This window comes from Rhinoderma darwinii, chromosome 2, assembly GCF_050947455.1.
Source record: "Rhinoderma darwinii isolate aRhiDar2 chromosome 2, aRhiDar2.hap1, whole genome shotgun sequence".
Classification (NCBI taxonomy): Eukaryota; Metazoa; Chordata; class Amphibia; order Anura; family Rhinodermatidae; genus Rhinoderma; species Rhinoderma darwinii.
Window position 1 is genome coordinate 18105691 of NC_134688.1, and position 18728 is coordinate 18124418.

General features: G+C 41.3%; 1 protein-coding gene across 6 annotated transcripts in view; it reads left to right on the plus strand.

Annotated features, from left to right (window-relative positions):
• The first annotated feature begins 255 nt into the window (after positions 1-255).
• CCDC81 (coiled-coil domain containing 81) overlaps positions 256-18728 on the plus strand; it is a 74565-nt gene continuing 56092 nt past the window's right edge. The window contains exons 1-6 of one of the 6 annotated variants that reach the window (XM_075851427.1): positions 256-349; positions 1687-1762; positions 2374-2391; positions 5234-5295; positions 10476-10632; positions 16727-16983. In XM_075851427.1, coding sequence (XP_075707542.1) covers positions 1696-1762; positions 2374-2391; positions 5234-5295; positions 10476-10632; positions 16727-16983 — 561 coding nt within the window. In that variant the 5' untranslated portion in view covers positions 256-349; positions 1687-1695. Of the gene's footprint in view, positions 350-370; positions 595-1686; positions 1763-2373; positions 2392-5233; positions 5296-10475; positions 10633-16726; positions 16984-18728 lie in introns of those variants that run through there. The other 5 variants (XM_075851431.1, XM_075851430.1, XM_075851426.1 and 2 more) reach the window with 5 other exon arrangements.

Below are 18728 nucleotides of genomic sequence, written 5' to 3' on the forward strand. Positions count from 1 at the left end.
ATAGTTAGTGCCCCTCTAAATTCTTCCTGAAAGTAATTATTACAAGTTGTCCATCATTTACATACTGAGCCCGGCACACTCATGCACCTAGAGAAATGACACTACAATATACAGTAAAATGACAACATGTCAGTAAATCTCTGTGATTATAATGACGGCTATAGCAGGAGACGGCAATCCAACACGCATGCGCAGTCCTACACACCCCCCTGCGCGTCCCCGCTCCGTACACAGGGGCAGTGTCTACTCGGGTGCGCGCGGATGACGTCACTCTTAGCAACAGCCGGGAACACCCTGCGCGTCCTAGAGACATCCCTGAGGAATCCGGGTCCCGGGAGACGGTGAGAGGGTGAGAGTCCTGCACGGGGAGAAGGGGAGCAGATAGGAGACTTGTCCGGAGACTGAATATAACACAGGAAAGTCTTATATGTTACTATGGAGCATCCCTTTAAATTGAGTGCCGCACTGAAGTCCATGTAGCCGCTCCTGCTGCGCCTCAATACAATGTGATTGCCCTCAACGATGTCATGTGACAGCGCCAAATGTTCCGACTGGAAGACGATTTTTGCGATGTTTTTCCCGTAGACAATGCAGGTTTCTTTTTTTTTTTTTTAACCATTTTTATACACATCCTTTTTGCTATTTTAGAATTTGTATTCTTAACTCTTCTTAACTTTTATGGTTCGCCAATAAAGGTATCATACCTTCTATAGTTTTGTCTTTTTTGAGACAAAGGTATTTAAACCTTGTATATTCCTAAAGTTTGAAAATAATAGTAAAAAAAACAAGCTTTTTTTTACTTTTCAGCTATTTTTTTTTTGGTAATAACGTAGATTTAGCCTAAAATAGACCTTTTATTTGTGATCGTCATTGTCTAGCGGAAATATTAATATATTACGTGTCTATATTAGGGTAATTGGGTCCGGGCTAGCGTTACAACAATGATTGGCGGGGGGGGGGAACGTTTTTTTGGAGGGTGGGTATTTTATGTGTATTTATTATTAATTTTTTTTTGCACTTTATATCTTTTTGTTCTTTCTTTTACACCATGTTTTTCCACTGTAACTGGGGCTGCACAGCAGGAAAATCAGCCCTCTCATAGTGACGATAGCAAGCAGTCTGCCACTAACGGCACCCGGCGATCATGTGACCAGTCACATGATCACCGGGACCAATAGAGACAGCGGCGTTCATTGAGCGCTGTGTAAAAGAGATCGGAGAAGACAGAAGCTGCTTCTATCCTCTCCTCAGGGTCCCCGGCAGTCAGTGAGACCCGAATGTCAAGTTAAAGTTACTTGTCACTCTGTATTTAATGGGTTAAAAGTCAAAATAAAGACGTCTGTATCTGTCTCTCTTTGTCTAAATCTTCTATCTATCTATCTATCTATCTATCTATCTATCTATCTATCTATCTATCTATCTATCTATCTCATATCTATCTATCTATCTATCTATCTATCTATCTATCTATCTATCTATCTATCTATCTATCTATCTCATATCTATCTATCTATCTATCTATCTATCTATCTATCTATCTATCTATCTATCTATCTATCTATCTATCTATCTATCTATCTATCTCCTATCTATCTATCTATCTATCTATCTATCTATCATCTCTTCATGTATTTGAGGGTGTATTTTGTTTCACTGATTTTTCTCTTTTTCTCTTATTTCTTTTAGGTCTTGAAAATGTTGGATTTTCTGCAGGATACTGGAAGAAGTGGATTTCCGACACTCCCGAAACTCTCAGAGGACGGTAAATACATTATTAGGGAAAATAATATTATAAGGAAATCTCCACCGTCAGGGCACTTTATATAACAGAGAATTGCATGAATAACAATCCCCTAATGTTCTATTATTACTGGAATTGTGTCCTAGCCCAAGGATCTGTCAGCATTATATTCTGTTCTATTATATTATATATTATGTTCTATTATATTATGTTATATTATATTATTTTCTATTGTTCTATTATTACTGGAATTGTGTCCTATCCAAATGGATCTGTCAGCATTATGTTATATTCTATTATGTTCTATTATATTATATTATATATTATGTTCTATTATATTATATATTATGTTCTATTATATTATATATTATGTTCTGTTATGTTATATTATATTATTTTCTATTGTTCTATTATGTTCTATTATTACTGGAATTGTGTCCTATCCAAATGGATCTGTCAGCATTATGTTATATTCTATTATGTTCTATTATATTATATTATGTTCTCATATCTGTGCACTGCGGAGAAGCTGTGGGGGCAGGGAATAGCATTATATGAGATCATTTCTATGTTTGCAGTGTCTTGATTTTCCATGTAAAGTGTTTCCATAAGGAGTTTCTTTTTTCTTGCAGCGCCGGGACACTGGGCAGGTAATTCTCTACTACAATAGTTACCTGTGTAGTTACCAGTGTGTGTTGTGTACAAGTCTGCAGATCCCGCCAAATGTTCAGCTGTGTAAGCGGCGAGCGGCGTGCGGCCCGGAACGGATTTACAGAACCAAAGAGACTTATTTATACAGGGATTAAGCCCTAGCCCAGAACTAGACAGCTACATGCGCCGCTGCGCAACTTTCTCACATAACAGTCATGGAAATATTCCCTTTTGAAGAAGTCGTCTCATGAAGTCACACCCTTATTAAAAAGGAGCCGGCTGATTGCTGAGGGTCCGGCTTCTCTGCTCTCCCGCGGATGTGATCACAGTGGGAAGCTCCACAGGAGGTTTCTGTCCTCCCTGAGCTCGCCTTAGGACACCTGCGTTACGGCTTGACAGGTGCGCCGCCCCAATGCAATACATGGATGTGGCGAGCCCGCCAGGTCGGGAGCAGCTCTCCGTTCTGGGACATGGAGAATGGTTCCGAGCAGGGGATCCCCCACTAAGATAGCCCCCCAGCTGATATTACTGTGGAAAGTTTAGTCTGGTCACACATTTCTCTTTCAGCGGGGGCTTTAGTTGTATTACATGGGACCCAATCAAATGAATGAGCGACCGTGTAATATGTGGCCGAGACAAGTCCCCCGGTGTGCGGCCGATCTTACTAAGAGGACCGGTCATTTCTCATTACATCTATTAGATTTAGGACGAGGGCAGCAAATTATCCTCTGGGTGAAGGAAAGCCCAGCTACCACTCTACTTTCCGGCTAATACAGGGTGGTCTCGAGAGGGCCTATTGACAGGGGGTTTCTCCATAAGATGACCGGGTAATCATTGTATAGTAAAAAGTTCTGTAACTTTTCTCCACATTTGCTTCCAGAAATTCTATCTGCTGACACGCCACCAACACTCCGGGCAAAACTGATACAATTTTTTGAATCCCTTTGTCATGCTCCGCCCCCTCAGGCCCTGCACCAGGCATAATTATTAGTTTTGCCTGGAGTGTTCCTTTAAAACTTTGACCAGTGCCTCTTCCAGATCTTACATATGACCCCCCGGTCTCTCGCCCCTTTCCTGTGTCTTCTGATCATTCGCGATGTCCTTCTATACACTTACAGAGCTGTCGACTCGTTCCACTGGAGAATTGTTCCGCAGTATTGTGTTACCTGGTAATAAATCCGCCGCGTACCTGTAAAGGACTGAATAGAGGGAAATGTAATAGCCGCTAATTAAGTCCATTAGTCCACGAGCTCTCGGGCTGGTTCGTACTGTTCTTGGACTCGTGGAATCCGATGATAACAGTATTCCCTCTCCGCCAGCGCTCAATAGTAAAACACATTCCCCGAAGAAAGACATTTTTTCCCTTGCTCCCTTATAACTACATAACTAGGAAGATTTGCTTTTCTGGACTCTAGGAAAGCTGGATGACAACCCTTGTGGCACCCAGCTTTCCCAGGACCAGATATAAATAAAGGAACTGCTGACGTGTTAACTTGTCCGGGGAGGATGACGCAAAGAAGACAGGTGTTAGGCCTTATTCACACGGTGCTCAAATAAAACGACGTGTAAACATGTAAAAAATGCTATTGTGAAGCGCGTTTTTAAATACAGGTGTTTTTGACGCGTTTTCATTGTGTTTTTTTATGCGTTTTGTACTCTCTTTTAGGAATCCTATTGACTATGGGAATTAGGAGAGTATTCAGCACGTTTTATGTGCCAAAGATTTGCCCTGACGCTTCTTTTTTTAAGTGACGCGGTTTTTAAATACGCTCGCATAAAAAGAACTCGTCGAATGCACTAACTATGCGCTGGCCCATTGAAGTCAATGGGAAACTTAAATCATGCGTTATTGATGCGTTTTGCAACCATGTGAACAGGGCCTAGGTGATTTATATTTTGGCCCTGTTCACACGGGGGAATTTGCAGGCAGAAAAAAATCTCCCTCAAAATCCCTTCAGAAATTTTGAGGCAGATTTGGACCTGGCTGCACTCTCATGCCATGTTTTTCACCCGTGCAAAAAACGAACCAAAAAACTCTTTTTCTGCCTCCCATTGATTTCAATGGAAGGTCAGAGACGGTACAGCACCAAGAAAGAACATGTCGCTATTTTCCCACGAGAGTTTAAACGCTGCTTTAGAAAAGAACGCCTCCGTCTCCCATTGAAATCGATGGGTGGCAGTTTAGACCAGTTTCCGCGTCAAAGTCAGCGCCAATAAACTCTGTGTGAACTGGACCTTAGACATACTGATAATAACACAGGACCGTGGCATAAGAAAATTGTGTTTAATGTAGAGCGCTGTAATACAAACTCCTTCTTAAGGGGTAAATAAACTTTCAGAAAACTTCTGACATGTCATAGTGACGTGTCAGAAGTTTTGATCGGTGGGGGTCCGAGCACTGAGACCCCACCAATCGCTAAAACGAAGCGGCAGAAGCGCTCGCATAGACTTTCTATAGAGTTCGTACACATCGGCTTTCCGAGAATAACAGATCAGAAACAAAGAGGCTCAGCGCTTCTGCCGCTTCCTTTTAGCGATTGGTGGGGTCTCAGTTCTCGGGCCCCCACAGATCAGAATTTCTGACACGTCACTATGATATGTCAGAAGTTTTCTGAAAGTTTAGTTCCCCTTTAATAAATAGTATCTATGAACACAGGCGTTCCTTGAAGCCCCTGGCACCAATGCAAAATCTGTAACAGGGTCCCCACCTACGACGTGCCATTTCTAATACTGGTGTCTTCTTATCTGGCAGAGGGACCTTTGGGCCCGGGTTTGACTGCTACCTCTGCACCCCTTATAGCTACACCCCTGTATGAACATGTTACAATGTGTTTCTTGCAGATGTTGGTGCCATATGGGCTGCCGTCTCTGAATTTGTTGAGCACCAAATGTCTCTGCAGAAGGTAATGTGCCATTTAATATTATATTATTATTATTATTGTACGTCTTTATGGCGTTTCGGGTTCTTATATTCCCCATAGAAATACACAGATGTCTTTATATCTGATTCTCTTGTGGTATTTCATTTCTGCACAAAAACAGATGACAAAATCAGCAATGAGCCTTTGCTTTCAGTATACTCTCAGTGGTCGGGCATCATGTATTAATGGTATACCGTAGACCACTGTTGTGTACATACATTACATTACTTATCCTGTACTGATGCTGAGTTACATCCTGTATTATACTCTAGAGCTACACTCACTATTCTGCTGGTGGAGTCTCTGTGTACATACATTACTTATCCTGTACTGGTTCTGAGTTATATCCTGTATTATACTCCAGAGCTGCACTCACTATTCTGCTGGTGGAGTCTCTGTGTACATACATTACTTATCCTGTACTGGTTCTGAGTTATATCCTGTATTATACTCCAGAGCTGCACTCACTATTCTGCTGGTGGAGTTTCTGTGTACATACATTACTTATCCTGTACTGGTTCTGAGTTATATCCTGTATTATACTCCAGAGCTGCACTCACTATTCTGCTGGTGGAGTCTCTGTGTACATACATTACTTATCCTGTACTGGTTCTGAGTTATATCCTGTATTATACTCCAGAGCTGCACTCAGTATTCTGCTGGTGGAGTCACTGTGTACATACATTACATTACTGATCCTGTACTGATCCTGAGTTACATCCTGTATTATATTCCAGAGCTGCACTCACTATTCTGCTGGTGGAGTCACTGTGTACATACATAACATTACTTATCCTGTACTGATCCTGAGTTACATCCTGTATTATACTCCAGAGCTGCACTCACTATTCTGCTGGTGGAGTCACTGTGTACATACATTACATTACTGAACCTGTACTGATCCTGAGTTATATCCTGTATTATACTCCAGAGCTGCACTCACTATTCTGCTGGTGGAGTCACTGTGTACATACATTACATTACTTACCCTGCACTGATCCTGAGTTACATCCTGTATTATACTCCAGAGCTGCACTCACTATTCTGCTGGTGGAGTCACTGTGTACATACATAACATTACTTATCCTGTACTGATCCTGAGTTACATCCTGTATTATACTCCAGAGCTGCACTCACTATTCTGCTGGTGGAGTCACTGTGTACATACATTACATTACTGAACCTGTACTGATCCTGAGTTATATCCTGTATTATACTCCAGAGCTGCACTCACTATTCTGCTGGTGGAGTCACTGTGTACATACATTACATTACTTACCCTGCACTGATCCTGAGTTACATCCTGTATTATACTCCAGAGCTGCACTCACTATTCTGCTGGTGGAGTCACTGTGTACATACATTATATTACTGATCCTGAGTTACATCCTGTATTATACTCCAGAGCTGCACTCACTATTCTGCTGGTGGAGTCACTGTGTACATACATTACATTGCTTATCCTGTACTGATCCTGAGTTACATCCTGTATTATATTCCAGAGCTGCACTCACTATTCTGCTGGTGGAGTCACTGTGTACATACATAACATTACTTATCCTGTACTGATCCTGAGTTACATCCTGTATTATACTCCAGAGCTGCACTCACTATTCTGCTGGTGGAGTCACTGTGTACATACATTACATTACTGAACCTGTACTGATCCTGAGTTATATCCTGTATTATACTCCAGAGCTGCACTCACTATTCTGCTGGTGGAGTCACTGTGTACATACATTACATTACTTACCCTGCACTGATCCTGAGTTACATCCTGTATTATACTCCAGAGCTGCACTCACTATTCTGCTGGTGGAGTCACTGTGTACATACATTATATTACTGATCCTGAGTTACATCCTGTATTATACTCCAGAGCTGCACTCACTATTCTGCTGGTGGAGTCACTGTGTACATACATTACAATACTTACCCTGCACTGATCCTGAGTTATATCCTGTATTATACTCCAGAGCTGCACTCACTATTCTGCTGGTGGAGTCACTGTGTACATACATTACATTACTGATCCTGAGTTACATCCTGTATTATACTCCAGAGCTGCACTCACTATTCTGCTGGTGGAGTCACTGTGTACATACATTACAATACTTACCCTGCACTGATCCTGAGTTATATCCTGTATTATACTCCAGAGCTGCACTCACTATTCTGCTGGTGGAGTCACTGTGTACATACATTACATTACTTACCCTGCACTGATCCTGAGTTATATCCTGTATTATACTCCAGAGCTGCACTCACTATTCTGCTGGTGGAGTCACTGTGTACATACATTACATTACTTACCCTGCACTGATCCTGAGTTATAGCCTGTATTATACTCCAGAGCTGCACTCACTATTCTGCTGGTGGAGTCACTGTGTACATACATTACATTACTTACCCTGCACTGATCCTGAGTTATATCCTGTATTATACTCCAGAGCTGCACTCACTATTCTGCTGGTGGAGTCACTGTGTACATACATTACATTACTTATCCTGTACTGATGCTGAGTTATATCCTGTATTATACTCCAGAGCTGCACTCAGTATTCTGCTGGTGGAGTCACTGTGTACATACATTACATTACTGATCCTGTACTGATCCTGAGTTACATCCTGTATTATATTCCAGAGCTGCACTCACTATTCTGCTGGTGGAGTCACTGTGTACATACATAACATTACTTATCCTGTACTGATCCTGAGTTACATCCTGTATTATACTCAAGAGCTGCACTCACTATTCTGCTGGTGGAGTCACTGTGTACATACATTACATTACTGAACCTGTACTGATCCTGAGTTATATCCTGTATTATACTCCAGAGCTGCACTCACTATTCTGCTGGTGGAGTCACTGTGTACATACATTACATTACTTACCCTGCACTGATCCTGAGTTACATCCTGTATTATACTCCAGAGCTGCACTCACTATTCTGCTGGTGGAGTCACTGTGTACATACATTATATTACTTATCCTATACTGATCCTGAGTTACATCCTGTATTATACTCCAGAGCTGCACTCACTATTCTGCTGGTGGAGTCACTGTGTACATACATTACAATACTTACCCTGCACTGATCCTGAGTTATATCCTGTATTATACTCCAGAGCTGCACTCACTATTCTGCTGGTGGAGTCACTGTGTACATATATTACATTACTTATCCTGTACTGATCCTGAGTTACATCCTGTATTATACTTCAGAGCTGCACTCACTATTCTGCTGGTGGAGTCACTGTGTACATACATTACATTACTTATCCTGTACTGATCCTGAGTTACATCCTGTATTATACCCCAGAGCTGCACTCACTATTCTGCTGGTGGAGTCACTGTGTACATATATTTTTTATCCTGTACTGTTCCTTAGTTACATCCTGTATTATACTTCAGAGCTGTACTCACTATTCTGCTGGTAGAGTCGCTGTGTACATACTTTACATTACTTAAGGTCCTGTTCACATCAGCGTTGTCTTTCCGTTGAGGCGATCCGTTGGAGGTTTCCGTCGCGGGAACCCCTCAATGGAAAGGCAAGCGTAAACCTTATCTTCCGTTTGCATCTCCATTGATCTCAATGGTGACGGAAACTTTGCTAATGGTTTCCGTTTGTCACCGTTGTGACAGGGTTCCGTTGTTTTTGACGGAATCAATAGCGCAGTCGATTGATCCTGAGTTACAGCCTGTAATATACTGTATATATTGTTAGCCCACCAGGGTTTCTGCGATTTTCTTCACTACCCTAGACCACCTGGGAGGCTTGGATTAACCCCTGCGCTACAGTAGACCATCAGAGCTGCTGGCATCAACCAGTTCAGTAATCTAGGCCACCAGAGATGCTGACTTACATAACCTTTTCACTAACGTAGACCACCAATAATGGGAGACGTTCCAGTTAGGTCAAATTTATAGGTGTGCTCTTCACTGCTAATGGGAGGCCAAACCTTTTTTTTTTTTTGGAAAGCCCAGAAATGTTTAAGGGACCTTGCATAGAAATGTTAGCAGATTCCATTGTCTTTGTCTACCACACCACCTCCAGCACCCATTCTCTGGAGAAAATATAAGGAGCATTAGTTCTCCGGCAGCTGCTCCCCATTCCTCCTCCTAAACGTATCGCCCAAGATAAACCTAGTTATGCTGTGATCACAGGACATGCTGCTGCGGGGATCCTCATAAATCAGCTGTTACCTATGGAAGAATCAGTGAACAGATGTTTAATTACCCTGCAGCACCACTACAGGGGACATGAAGCATTACACTGGTAACATTAAAATCAATTGGCTGTCCATACAATGCACGTACACTCCCGGTCCTCCAGAGACACTCTTTGAAACTGCTTTCTGCTCTTAATAATAGAGGAGGGTCCTAAATGAGGAATCCCTTATAGTAACCCAGAATTCCCTAATAGGGTGTCACGTAACCTTCTGTCTCTGCTGTCAGCAGATAGAAAGAAGAAAACAGCAGTTTTGTGACCCAGTTGGTGTCTCCGGTTGTGAATGTCCAGCTCTGTTTCATTCAGAGGGACAGGAAAAGAGATTGCAGTGTGATAAAAAGGGGCTCTCCACTTAAAGGGAACGTCTCATGTATGTCATTTTAGGTCTGTAGAAGAGAAATAATGTGTTGTTTTTTATGTTGTAGCTGTTTTTTGTTTTTTTTAACTTCCCTGGGGCAGCCATATTCGAGACACAAACTTGCTTCCTGTATTATCTGCATAGACAGTACAGTAATGTATGTGCTTTATGGCAGTTGAAATGAATGAGAATCAATTGACAGAGAAATGTCCATAGGAAGTGATGGAGTATAGCTCCTCCCCTAGAGAGTGGCAGGAGAGCTGCATACAGAGCTTTATGTGTGTATAGTGTTACTGTCCTGCCTTATCTAGGCATCCAGCAGTACAATAGAGCGGTCATTAAATCCTCCATCCTCTAATGATAATGAGATGACTCGGCACATGGTCTCTCAGTCTACACAGCAAAGCTGACAAGTGATTTCTAGAAAGCTGGAAGTGTCAGCCTATAGTGAGCCATAGAGCTCTGGTAACGCAGCAATTACATACCTGTAACATTAGTAGACCATAAACCAAAGTAAGATGCAGCTGTACTATATGTGCTTACAATTCTTCTATCCTTCTGGTGTGTTTTAGGGAGTACAGATTCCAGGACTGGGAACATTTTCTCTGTCAAGACAGAAATTAGATGTCGGCAACAACAAGTTCATCATCATACAACGTCCAGTCTTCCTTCTGTCAGAAAAACTTGCTCAAGTTCATGGGTTGAAGTTCAACAAAGTATTTACGACAGGTAATAACTTTAAGGAAATTATGTTCTAGTAATATTAAAGCCTATGGTCGCACATACATATATCTTTAATCTCTGTAGCCTACAGAATTGTGAATGCAGCTCTGAAGTATAATACAGGCTGTAATTTAGAAATAGTCTCACGTTACTACAAATTGCTATTTATCTGTGTACCTATCTTGGATTGTTTCCTGGCCATGTCTCTGCCTAATGTAACCACCTATTGCCGTTAATCTGTGTACCGAACCCGTACTGTTACTTGATTACTTTTACTATTTGCACTCTCCTGCCTGATAGTTTCAGCTGTTGGACTGCTACAGTCCTTGACAAATGTATTTACAAAGTGCCTTAACTTTTTATGTAGATGAATTATATATGTAAACTGTTAAACAGGGTTCAAAAGTGAACAAGCCCTTTAATATTCCACATGCCGTTAGCCGCTGTAATATTAATGGTAATATTGCTGTCAAGGCCGTACAGGCAGACCATGTAGCTGCTATGAGGCCCTAGGAGAGAGGGTGGTCCCATCCCTTTTGCTATTAGGTTGCAAGAACCCATTATTTTCTGTACGCCACTAATTGCTATAACCCCCAAAACTGAACTAAAACTACCAGCGAATGTCTAATCATTTGCTTTCATAAACGCCTGTTTAGTTATCAAAATGTTCCTATTAGTGTGATTTTGTTTCAAGAGTTTGCATTTTTTTTATTTTTTGCATTTGAATGCAATATTGCAGGGAATACACAAGCTGTGTCTCTCCTGCCTTTCACAAAGTATACATTTTATTATATATAGGGAAGATACATTTCTGAAACTCTCCTACACCCCCTGTGTCTCCTCGGTTTGTGTATGGATGCCGCATCAGTGAACTTAGTGCTTCACCGGATCTCGAATGGAATTTCAGTATCCTGAACAATTATAAGGCACAGGCTGCCAACCGGTCATAGATGGATAATGTGGTGACGTAATGTAGATACATTATGAGGCATTTTTTACCAGCTTCATATTTTTCAGAAATGTCTGCCCCCCCCCCCCCCCCACAGACTAGCTTCACCGTAAAAACCAGAGCCTTCACTATACATGTTTTAGCCCCACCTTAAAGTGAACTTCCACCTTTTAACATCAGGTCCCACATTTTTATTTTATTTTTAAATATATTTTTATAGTACCCGGTGCTATACGATTCAGAGCCACAAATTCCCTGTGCAGCCAGAAAGTTAAATGATAAAACTCAGTCTTCCTACAGCCACCACTAGGGGGAGCTCACTGCATACTGTTATTGCATACAAACCTTATCACACCATGTTTTTTAAGTCCAGCATAATTTTATAATATATCTTTATAGTGGTTGGAGCTCTATTTTTCTGATACAGAACTCCAAATTCCCCATGTAGACATAAAGTTAACCCCTTAATGACGCAGCCTAGATTGGGCCTTAAAGAGACTCTGTCACCACATTATACGTGGCCTATCTTGTACATGATGTGATCAGCGCTGTAATGTAGATTACAGCAGTATTTTTTATTTAGAAAAACGATCATTTTTGACGGAGTTATGACCTATTTTAGCTTTATGCTAATGAGTTTCTCAATGGACAACTGGGCGTGTTTTACTTTTTGACCAAGTGGGCGTTGTGGAGAGAAGTGTATGATGCTGACCAATCAGTGACCAATCAGCGTCATACACTTCTCCCCATTCATTTACACTGCAGATAGTGATCTTATTACATCACTATGTGCAGCCACATAAACACACAGTAACGTTACTGAAGTGTCCTGACAGTGAATATACATTACCTCCTGCCAGGACGTGATGTGTATTCAGAATCCTGACACTTCTGTAGCGTCTGTGTGATATTTACAGTAAGGCAAGCTCGTTTTAAATGACAGGTTACATTGTAATCTCTGGATTTTTTTGCTGTAAATATCACACAGACGCTACAGAAATGTCAGGATTCTGAATAGACATCACGTCCCGGCTGGAGGTAATGTATATTCACTGTCAGGACACTTCAGTAACGTTACTGTGTGTTTATGTGGCAGCACATAGTGATGTAATAAGATCACTATATACTGTGTAAATGAATGGAGAGCAGTGTATGACGCTGATAGGTCACCTTAAGAATTGTAGTCTGCACACCTTGATTGTGTTTCAAAAATTATATTTATTTGTTCCTCAGGATAAATGCCAGAGGCTATATGTGCAACGTCAACGTTTCGGTCGTAAGACCTTCGTTGGGCACTGAGCCGTACTGGGGACTTGATCGATCTGTATCTATAATGCGTAGTAGCGCTGCTATGAATTGTATTCGGCGGCTTACCGCTCTTCATGGGCGCCCATGAATAGCGGTAAGCCGCCGAATACAACTCAGTGCCCGACGAAGGTGTTACGACCGAAACGTTGCCGTTGCACATATAGCCTCTGGCATTTATCCTGAGAAACAAATAAATATAATTTTTGAAACACAATCAAGGTGTGCAGACTACAATTCTTAACCTACATCCGGGTTGGGACCTTATCTCGAGCACCCAAAGATACTGGTGCTATCTGAACACAACCATAACTGATTGGTCAGCACTTCTCTCCACAATGCCCACTTGGTCAAAAAGTAAAACACGCCAAGTTGGGCATTAAGAAACTCATTAGCATAAAGCTAATATAGGTCATAACTCCGTCAAAAATGATCGTTTTTCGAAATAAAAAACACTGTATTCTACATTACATCGCCGATCACATCATGTACAATATAGGGCACTTATAATGTGGCGACAGAGCCTCTTTTTCAAATCTGACATATTTCACTTTATGTGGGAATAAAGGAGAAAAAGCCCCCCAACATTTGTAAAGCAATTTCTCCCGATTACGGCAATTCCCCATATGTGGTCATAAACTGCTGGTTGGACAAACAGCAGGCTCCATGTAGACTTTGCTGGATTGGTTTCAGAGCTTCTGAGGTACCAGTACAGGGGAAACCCCCCAAAAGTGACCCTATTTTGGAAACTAGACCCCTTGAGGAATTCATTGTAGTTTTCATGGGGTGCATGCGACTTTTTGATCAGTTTTTATTCTATTTTTAGGTGGCGTGGTGACTAAAAAACAGCAATTCTACTATTGTTTTTTATTCTATTTTTTTACGGCGTCCACCGTGCGCCATAAATGACATTCACTTTATTCTGCGGGGCGATACGATTACGGCGATACCAGATGTTTATATTTTTTTTTATGTCTTATGGCGTTTGCACAATAAAATACGTTTTGTAAACAATCATTTACTTTTTGTATTACCTTATTCTAAGCGCCAGAACGTTTTATTTTTCCATCAGGAAAGTCGTGCGAGGACTTATTTTTTGCGTAACGAACTGTAGTTTCCATCAATACCATTTTTCGGTTCAGGCGACTTTTTGATTTTTTTATTCTATCTTTTGAGAGGTGTGATTCTGGTACGGTTTATTATTATTTTCTTTTACGGCGTTCACCGCGCGGGATAGATAACAAAATAATTTTGTAGTTCAGGCCGTTACGGACGCGGCGATACCAATTATGTATAGTTAATTTGTTTATTTATCTATTTTTATTAATAATAAAGGACTGATCAGGGAAAAGGGGGGATTTTTACTTTTATTACTTTTAAAACTTTTATTTTCTTATTTTTACACAACTTTTTTTTGCTTTTTTACACTTTTTAACTTTGTCCCACTAGGGGACTTGAGGGCAGGAGGCCCTGATCGCTATTCTAATACACTGCACTACATGCATAGTGCAGTGTATTAGAACTGTCATCTACTCACTGACAGCAAGCATAGTGGGTCCTGACTTTATGAGGACCCACTAGGCTTACATAGATGGTATAGCCGGATGCCATTATTAGGCGTCCGGTTGCCATAGCCACGATCACCGGCCGCTATCATGTAGCGGACCGACTATGGTGGTTTAACCCCTAAGAAGCCGCGATTGCTATTGAACGCGGCTTCTAAAGGGTTAATCAGCGGGGACACCGCTATCCGTCCCCGTTGCAGGAGCTGCGGCAACTGCTGTACGAGACAGCAGCTGTCACAGCTCCTGTATGTGTCGGGAGGATGGCCGAAATGGCTGTTCCTCCCGTGACGTACTATTCCGTCATGGAGTGCGAATGCTGTGGTTACCATGACGTAATAGTATGTCACTGAGTGCGAAGGGGTTAAATCATAAAATTCTGACTACCTGCAATCACCACTAGGGGAAGCTTAGTGCATATAGTATTCAGTAAGCTCCCCCTAGTGGTGACTGTAGGATGACACAATTTTTTTTTGGCTGTGCAGGGGATTTGGAGATCTGTATACACAGTGTTCCAAATTATTATGCACATCGGATTTAAGTGTCATAAACATTGAATTATTAGTTTTCAATTAAACTCATGGACGGTATTGTGTCTTAGGGCTCTTTGGATCATTGTAATCAATCTCAGACACCTGTGATAATTAGTTTGCCAGGTGTGCCCAATCAAAGGAAAACTACTTAAGAAGGACGTTCCACATTATTAAGCAGACCACAGGTTTCAAGCAATATGGGAAAGAAAAAGGATCTGCTGCCGAAAAGCGTGAAATAGTGCAATGCCTTGGACAAGGTATGAAAACATTGGATATTTCAAGAAAACTTAGGCGTGATCATTGTACTGTGAAAAGATTTGTGGCTGATTCAGAGCACAGACTGGTTCGTTCAGATAAAGGCATAATGTGGAAGGTTTCTGCCAGACAAATTAATGGGATTAGGAGAGCAGCTGCTAAAATGCCATTGCAAAGCAGCAAACAGGTATTTGAAGCCGCTGGTGCCTCTGGTGTCCCGCGAACTTCAAGGTGTAGGATCCTCCAGAGGTTTGCAAGTGTGCATGAAGCTATTATTCGGCCACCCCTAAACAATGCTCACAAGCAGAAACGGTTGCAGTGGGCTCAGAAATACATGAAGACTAATATTCAAACCGTGTTGTTAACTGATGAGTGCCGTGCAACCCTGGGGGATGGTCCAGATGGATGGAGTAGTGGATGGTTGGTGAATGGCCACCACGTCCCAACAAGGCTGCGACGTCAGCAAGGAGGTGGCAGAGTCATGTTTTGGGCTGGAATCATGGGGAGAGAGCTGGTAGGCCCCTTTAGAGTCCCTGACGGTGTGAAAATGACCACTGCAAAGTACGTAGAGTTTATGACTGACCACTTTCTTCCGTGGCACAAAAAGAAGAACCGTGCCTACCGTAGCAAAATTATCTTCATGCATGACAATGCACCATCTCATGCTGCAAAGAATACCTCTGTGTCATTGGCTGCTATGGGCATAAAAGGAGAGAAACTCATGGTGTGGCCCCCATGTTCCCCTGACCTCAACCCTATTGAGAACCTTTGGAGCATCCTCAAGCAAAATATCTGAGGGTGGGAGGCAGTTCACATCAAAACAGAAGCTCTGGGAGGCTATTCTGACATCCTGCTAAGATATTCAAGCAGAAACTGTCCAAATACTCACAAATTCAATGGATGCAAGAATTGTGAAGGTGATATCAGAGAAGGGGTCCTATGTTAACATGTAACTTGGCCTGTTAAGTTTTTTTGATTGAAAGAGCTTTTGATTTCTGTAAATATGACCTCCTGATGCTGCAAATTCAACAAATTACCATTTTACTTCTCTTTACAACCTTTAAAATGTTTTGATCTCTGTTGTGCATAATAATGTGAAGCATTTTGAGTTTTTTACTTCTAAAAAAAAATCTGTTATCATTAGGAAATTTGTTCAATAAAATTTGCATTATACTCCAACGGTTGATGGCTTGTATAATAATTTGGAACGCAGTGTATGAAAAACAAAGCTCCGACTGCGATAAAGATATATAAAAAAATCATTGGCACAGAATTTTGGACCTATTTAGATTAAAAACTATTTAGATTAAAAAGACAAATAGTGTTCAAGGTAGGTTATTTACTGATGCAGATCTGTAGTGTTTCAAGTGACCCAAATCACTCGATGATGATTGTATGTGATCTACGTATTTGTTTTATTTTTGTAAGTGCCTTCTTATTCTTGAACCCCATATAAAAACTCTCTCAAAATGTACTACCCCTTCCTCTGATTTCAGGTGACATCCCGATCGTCCCTCTAAATGTCATCGCCCTGTCATTTGCGTGCCCCTATAACAGAGACACCATCGAAGCCTGTGTCAGGGAGACCCTCAGCGCTTTCTCCCGATCAATCACTACTAAACAATATGTTGAGTTCACCTTCAAAGCCATCGGATCTCTGATCATCAGGGACCTGAAAGTCAAGATGAAGTTTTATAAGGAGTTTGTGAATAGTATGGACGGATCAGGAACTCTAGTAAGATCCCTCTGTAATGTAAGTAAACAGCGTTCTATGTGAAACTGAACATAAATTTAAAAGATAACAGGTTGACTCTTTGCAAACCACCACTAGGGGGAGCTTACTGCATACTGTGTTATTATTGATTTCAATGTATAATCTGTATGGAATGAGCTCCCTCTAGTGGTGACTGCAGACACCTAGAATATTGTCATTTATGTCTATACAGGGGTTTTATGAAATCTTTTTCACACTATTTGGCTGAAACTGCAAAGTCTTCATGGTATACTGTAGTTTTGTTGCATTGACTTTAGTATGAAAAGTCTCAACATTAAAATTCCATATAATCACCCAACAGCATTAAAGGGGTTATGTGGGGATCGCAAAGTATTAGCAGGATTTGTTACTTACTACAGTATGTGAGTACACTGCTGATATACATTTCGCTGATTGAGATTTTTATGTGACCAACCCCATTGTAATCTATGTACTCTGCTGTACTACTGCTACTGCTTATACATAGAGTACACCGGGGCCGGTCACATGATGAAGAGTCGTATCGTCATCAAAGAAGAATGTGCAACTAGACTTAAAGAGGCTGTCACCACATTATAAGTGGCCTATCTTGTACATGATGTGATCGGTGCTGTAATGTAGATTACAGCAGTGTTTTTTTTATTTAGAAAAACTATCATATTTGACGGAGTTATGACCTATATTAGCTTTATGCTAATGCATTTCTCAATGGACAAGTGGGCGTGTTTTACTATATGGCCAAGTGGGCGTTGTGGAGAGAAGTGTCTGACGCTGACCAATCAGTGACCAATCAGCGTCATACACGTCTCTCCATTCATTTACACAGAACATAGCGATATAGCTATATCACTATGTGCAGCCACATACACACACTATAATATTACTGCAGTGTCCTGACAGTGAATATACATTACCTCCAGCCAGGACGTGATGTGTATTCAGAATCCTGTCACTTCTCTGTGATTTACAGCACAGCAGGCGTAGTCTCGCGAGATTACGCTGTAAACTGTCATTCACAGCGAGATCTCACTGTGCTGTGCTGTAAATCACAGAAAATTGCAGAGAAGTGACAGGATTCTGAATACACATCATGTCCTGGCTGGAGATAATGTCTATTCATTGTCAGGACACTGCAGTAATGTTATAGTGTGTTTATGTGGCTGCACATAGCGATATAGCTATATCGCTAGTGCTGTGTAAATGAATGGGGAGAAGTGTATGACGCTGATTGGTCACTGATTGGTCAGCGTCATACACTTCTCTCCACAACGCCCACTTGGCCATATAGTAAAAACACGCCCAGTTGTCCATTTAGAAACTCATTAGCATAAAGCTAAAATAGGTCATAACTCCGTCAAAAATGATAGTTTTTCTAAATAAAAAAAACACTGCTGTCATCTACATTACAGCGCCGATCACATCATGTACAATATAGGCCACTTATAATGTGGTGACAGAGTCTCTTTAAGGTCCCCCGGCAGCGCCATAATGATACATCAAAATCTCAGAATCAGCGCGACGGGGGACCGGAATGTATATTAGTGAGTGTACTCACATACTGCAGGGACTACACTGATAATAGTTTTTGGTCCGCACATAACCCCTTTAAAATTGCATGTAAACAACGCTCAAGTTTAAATGGGATAAAAAAGTTTCTTCCACTCTACTGTTATTTTCCAAAAACAGAACCACTCTGGTCGATGGGTTATGCCTGGAATTGCAACTCAGTTAATTGGGCCGAGCTG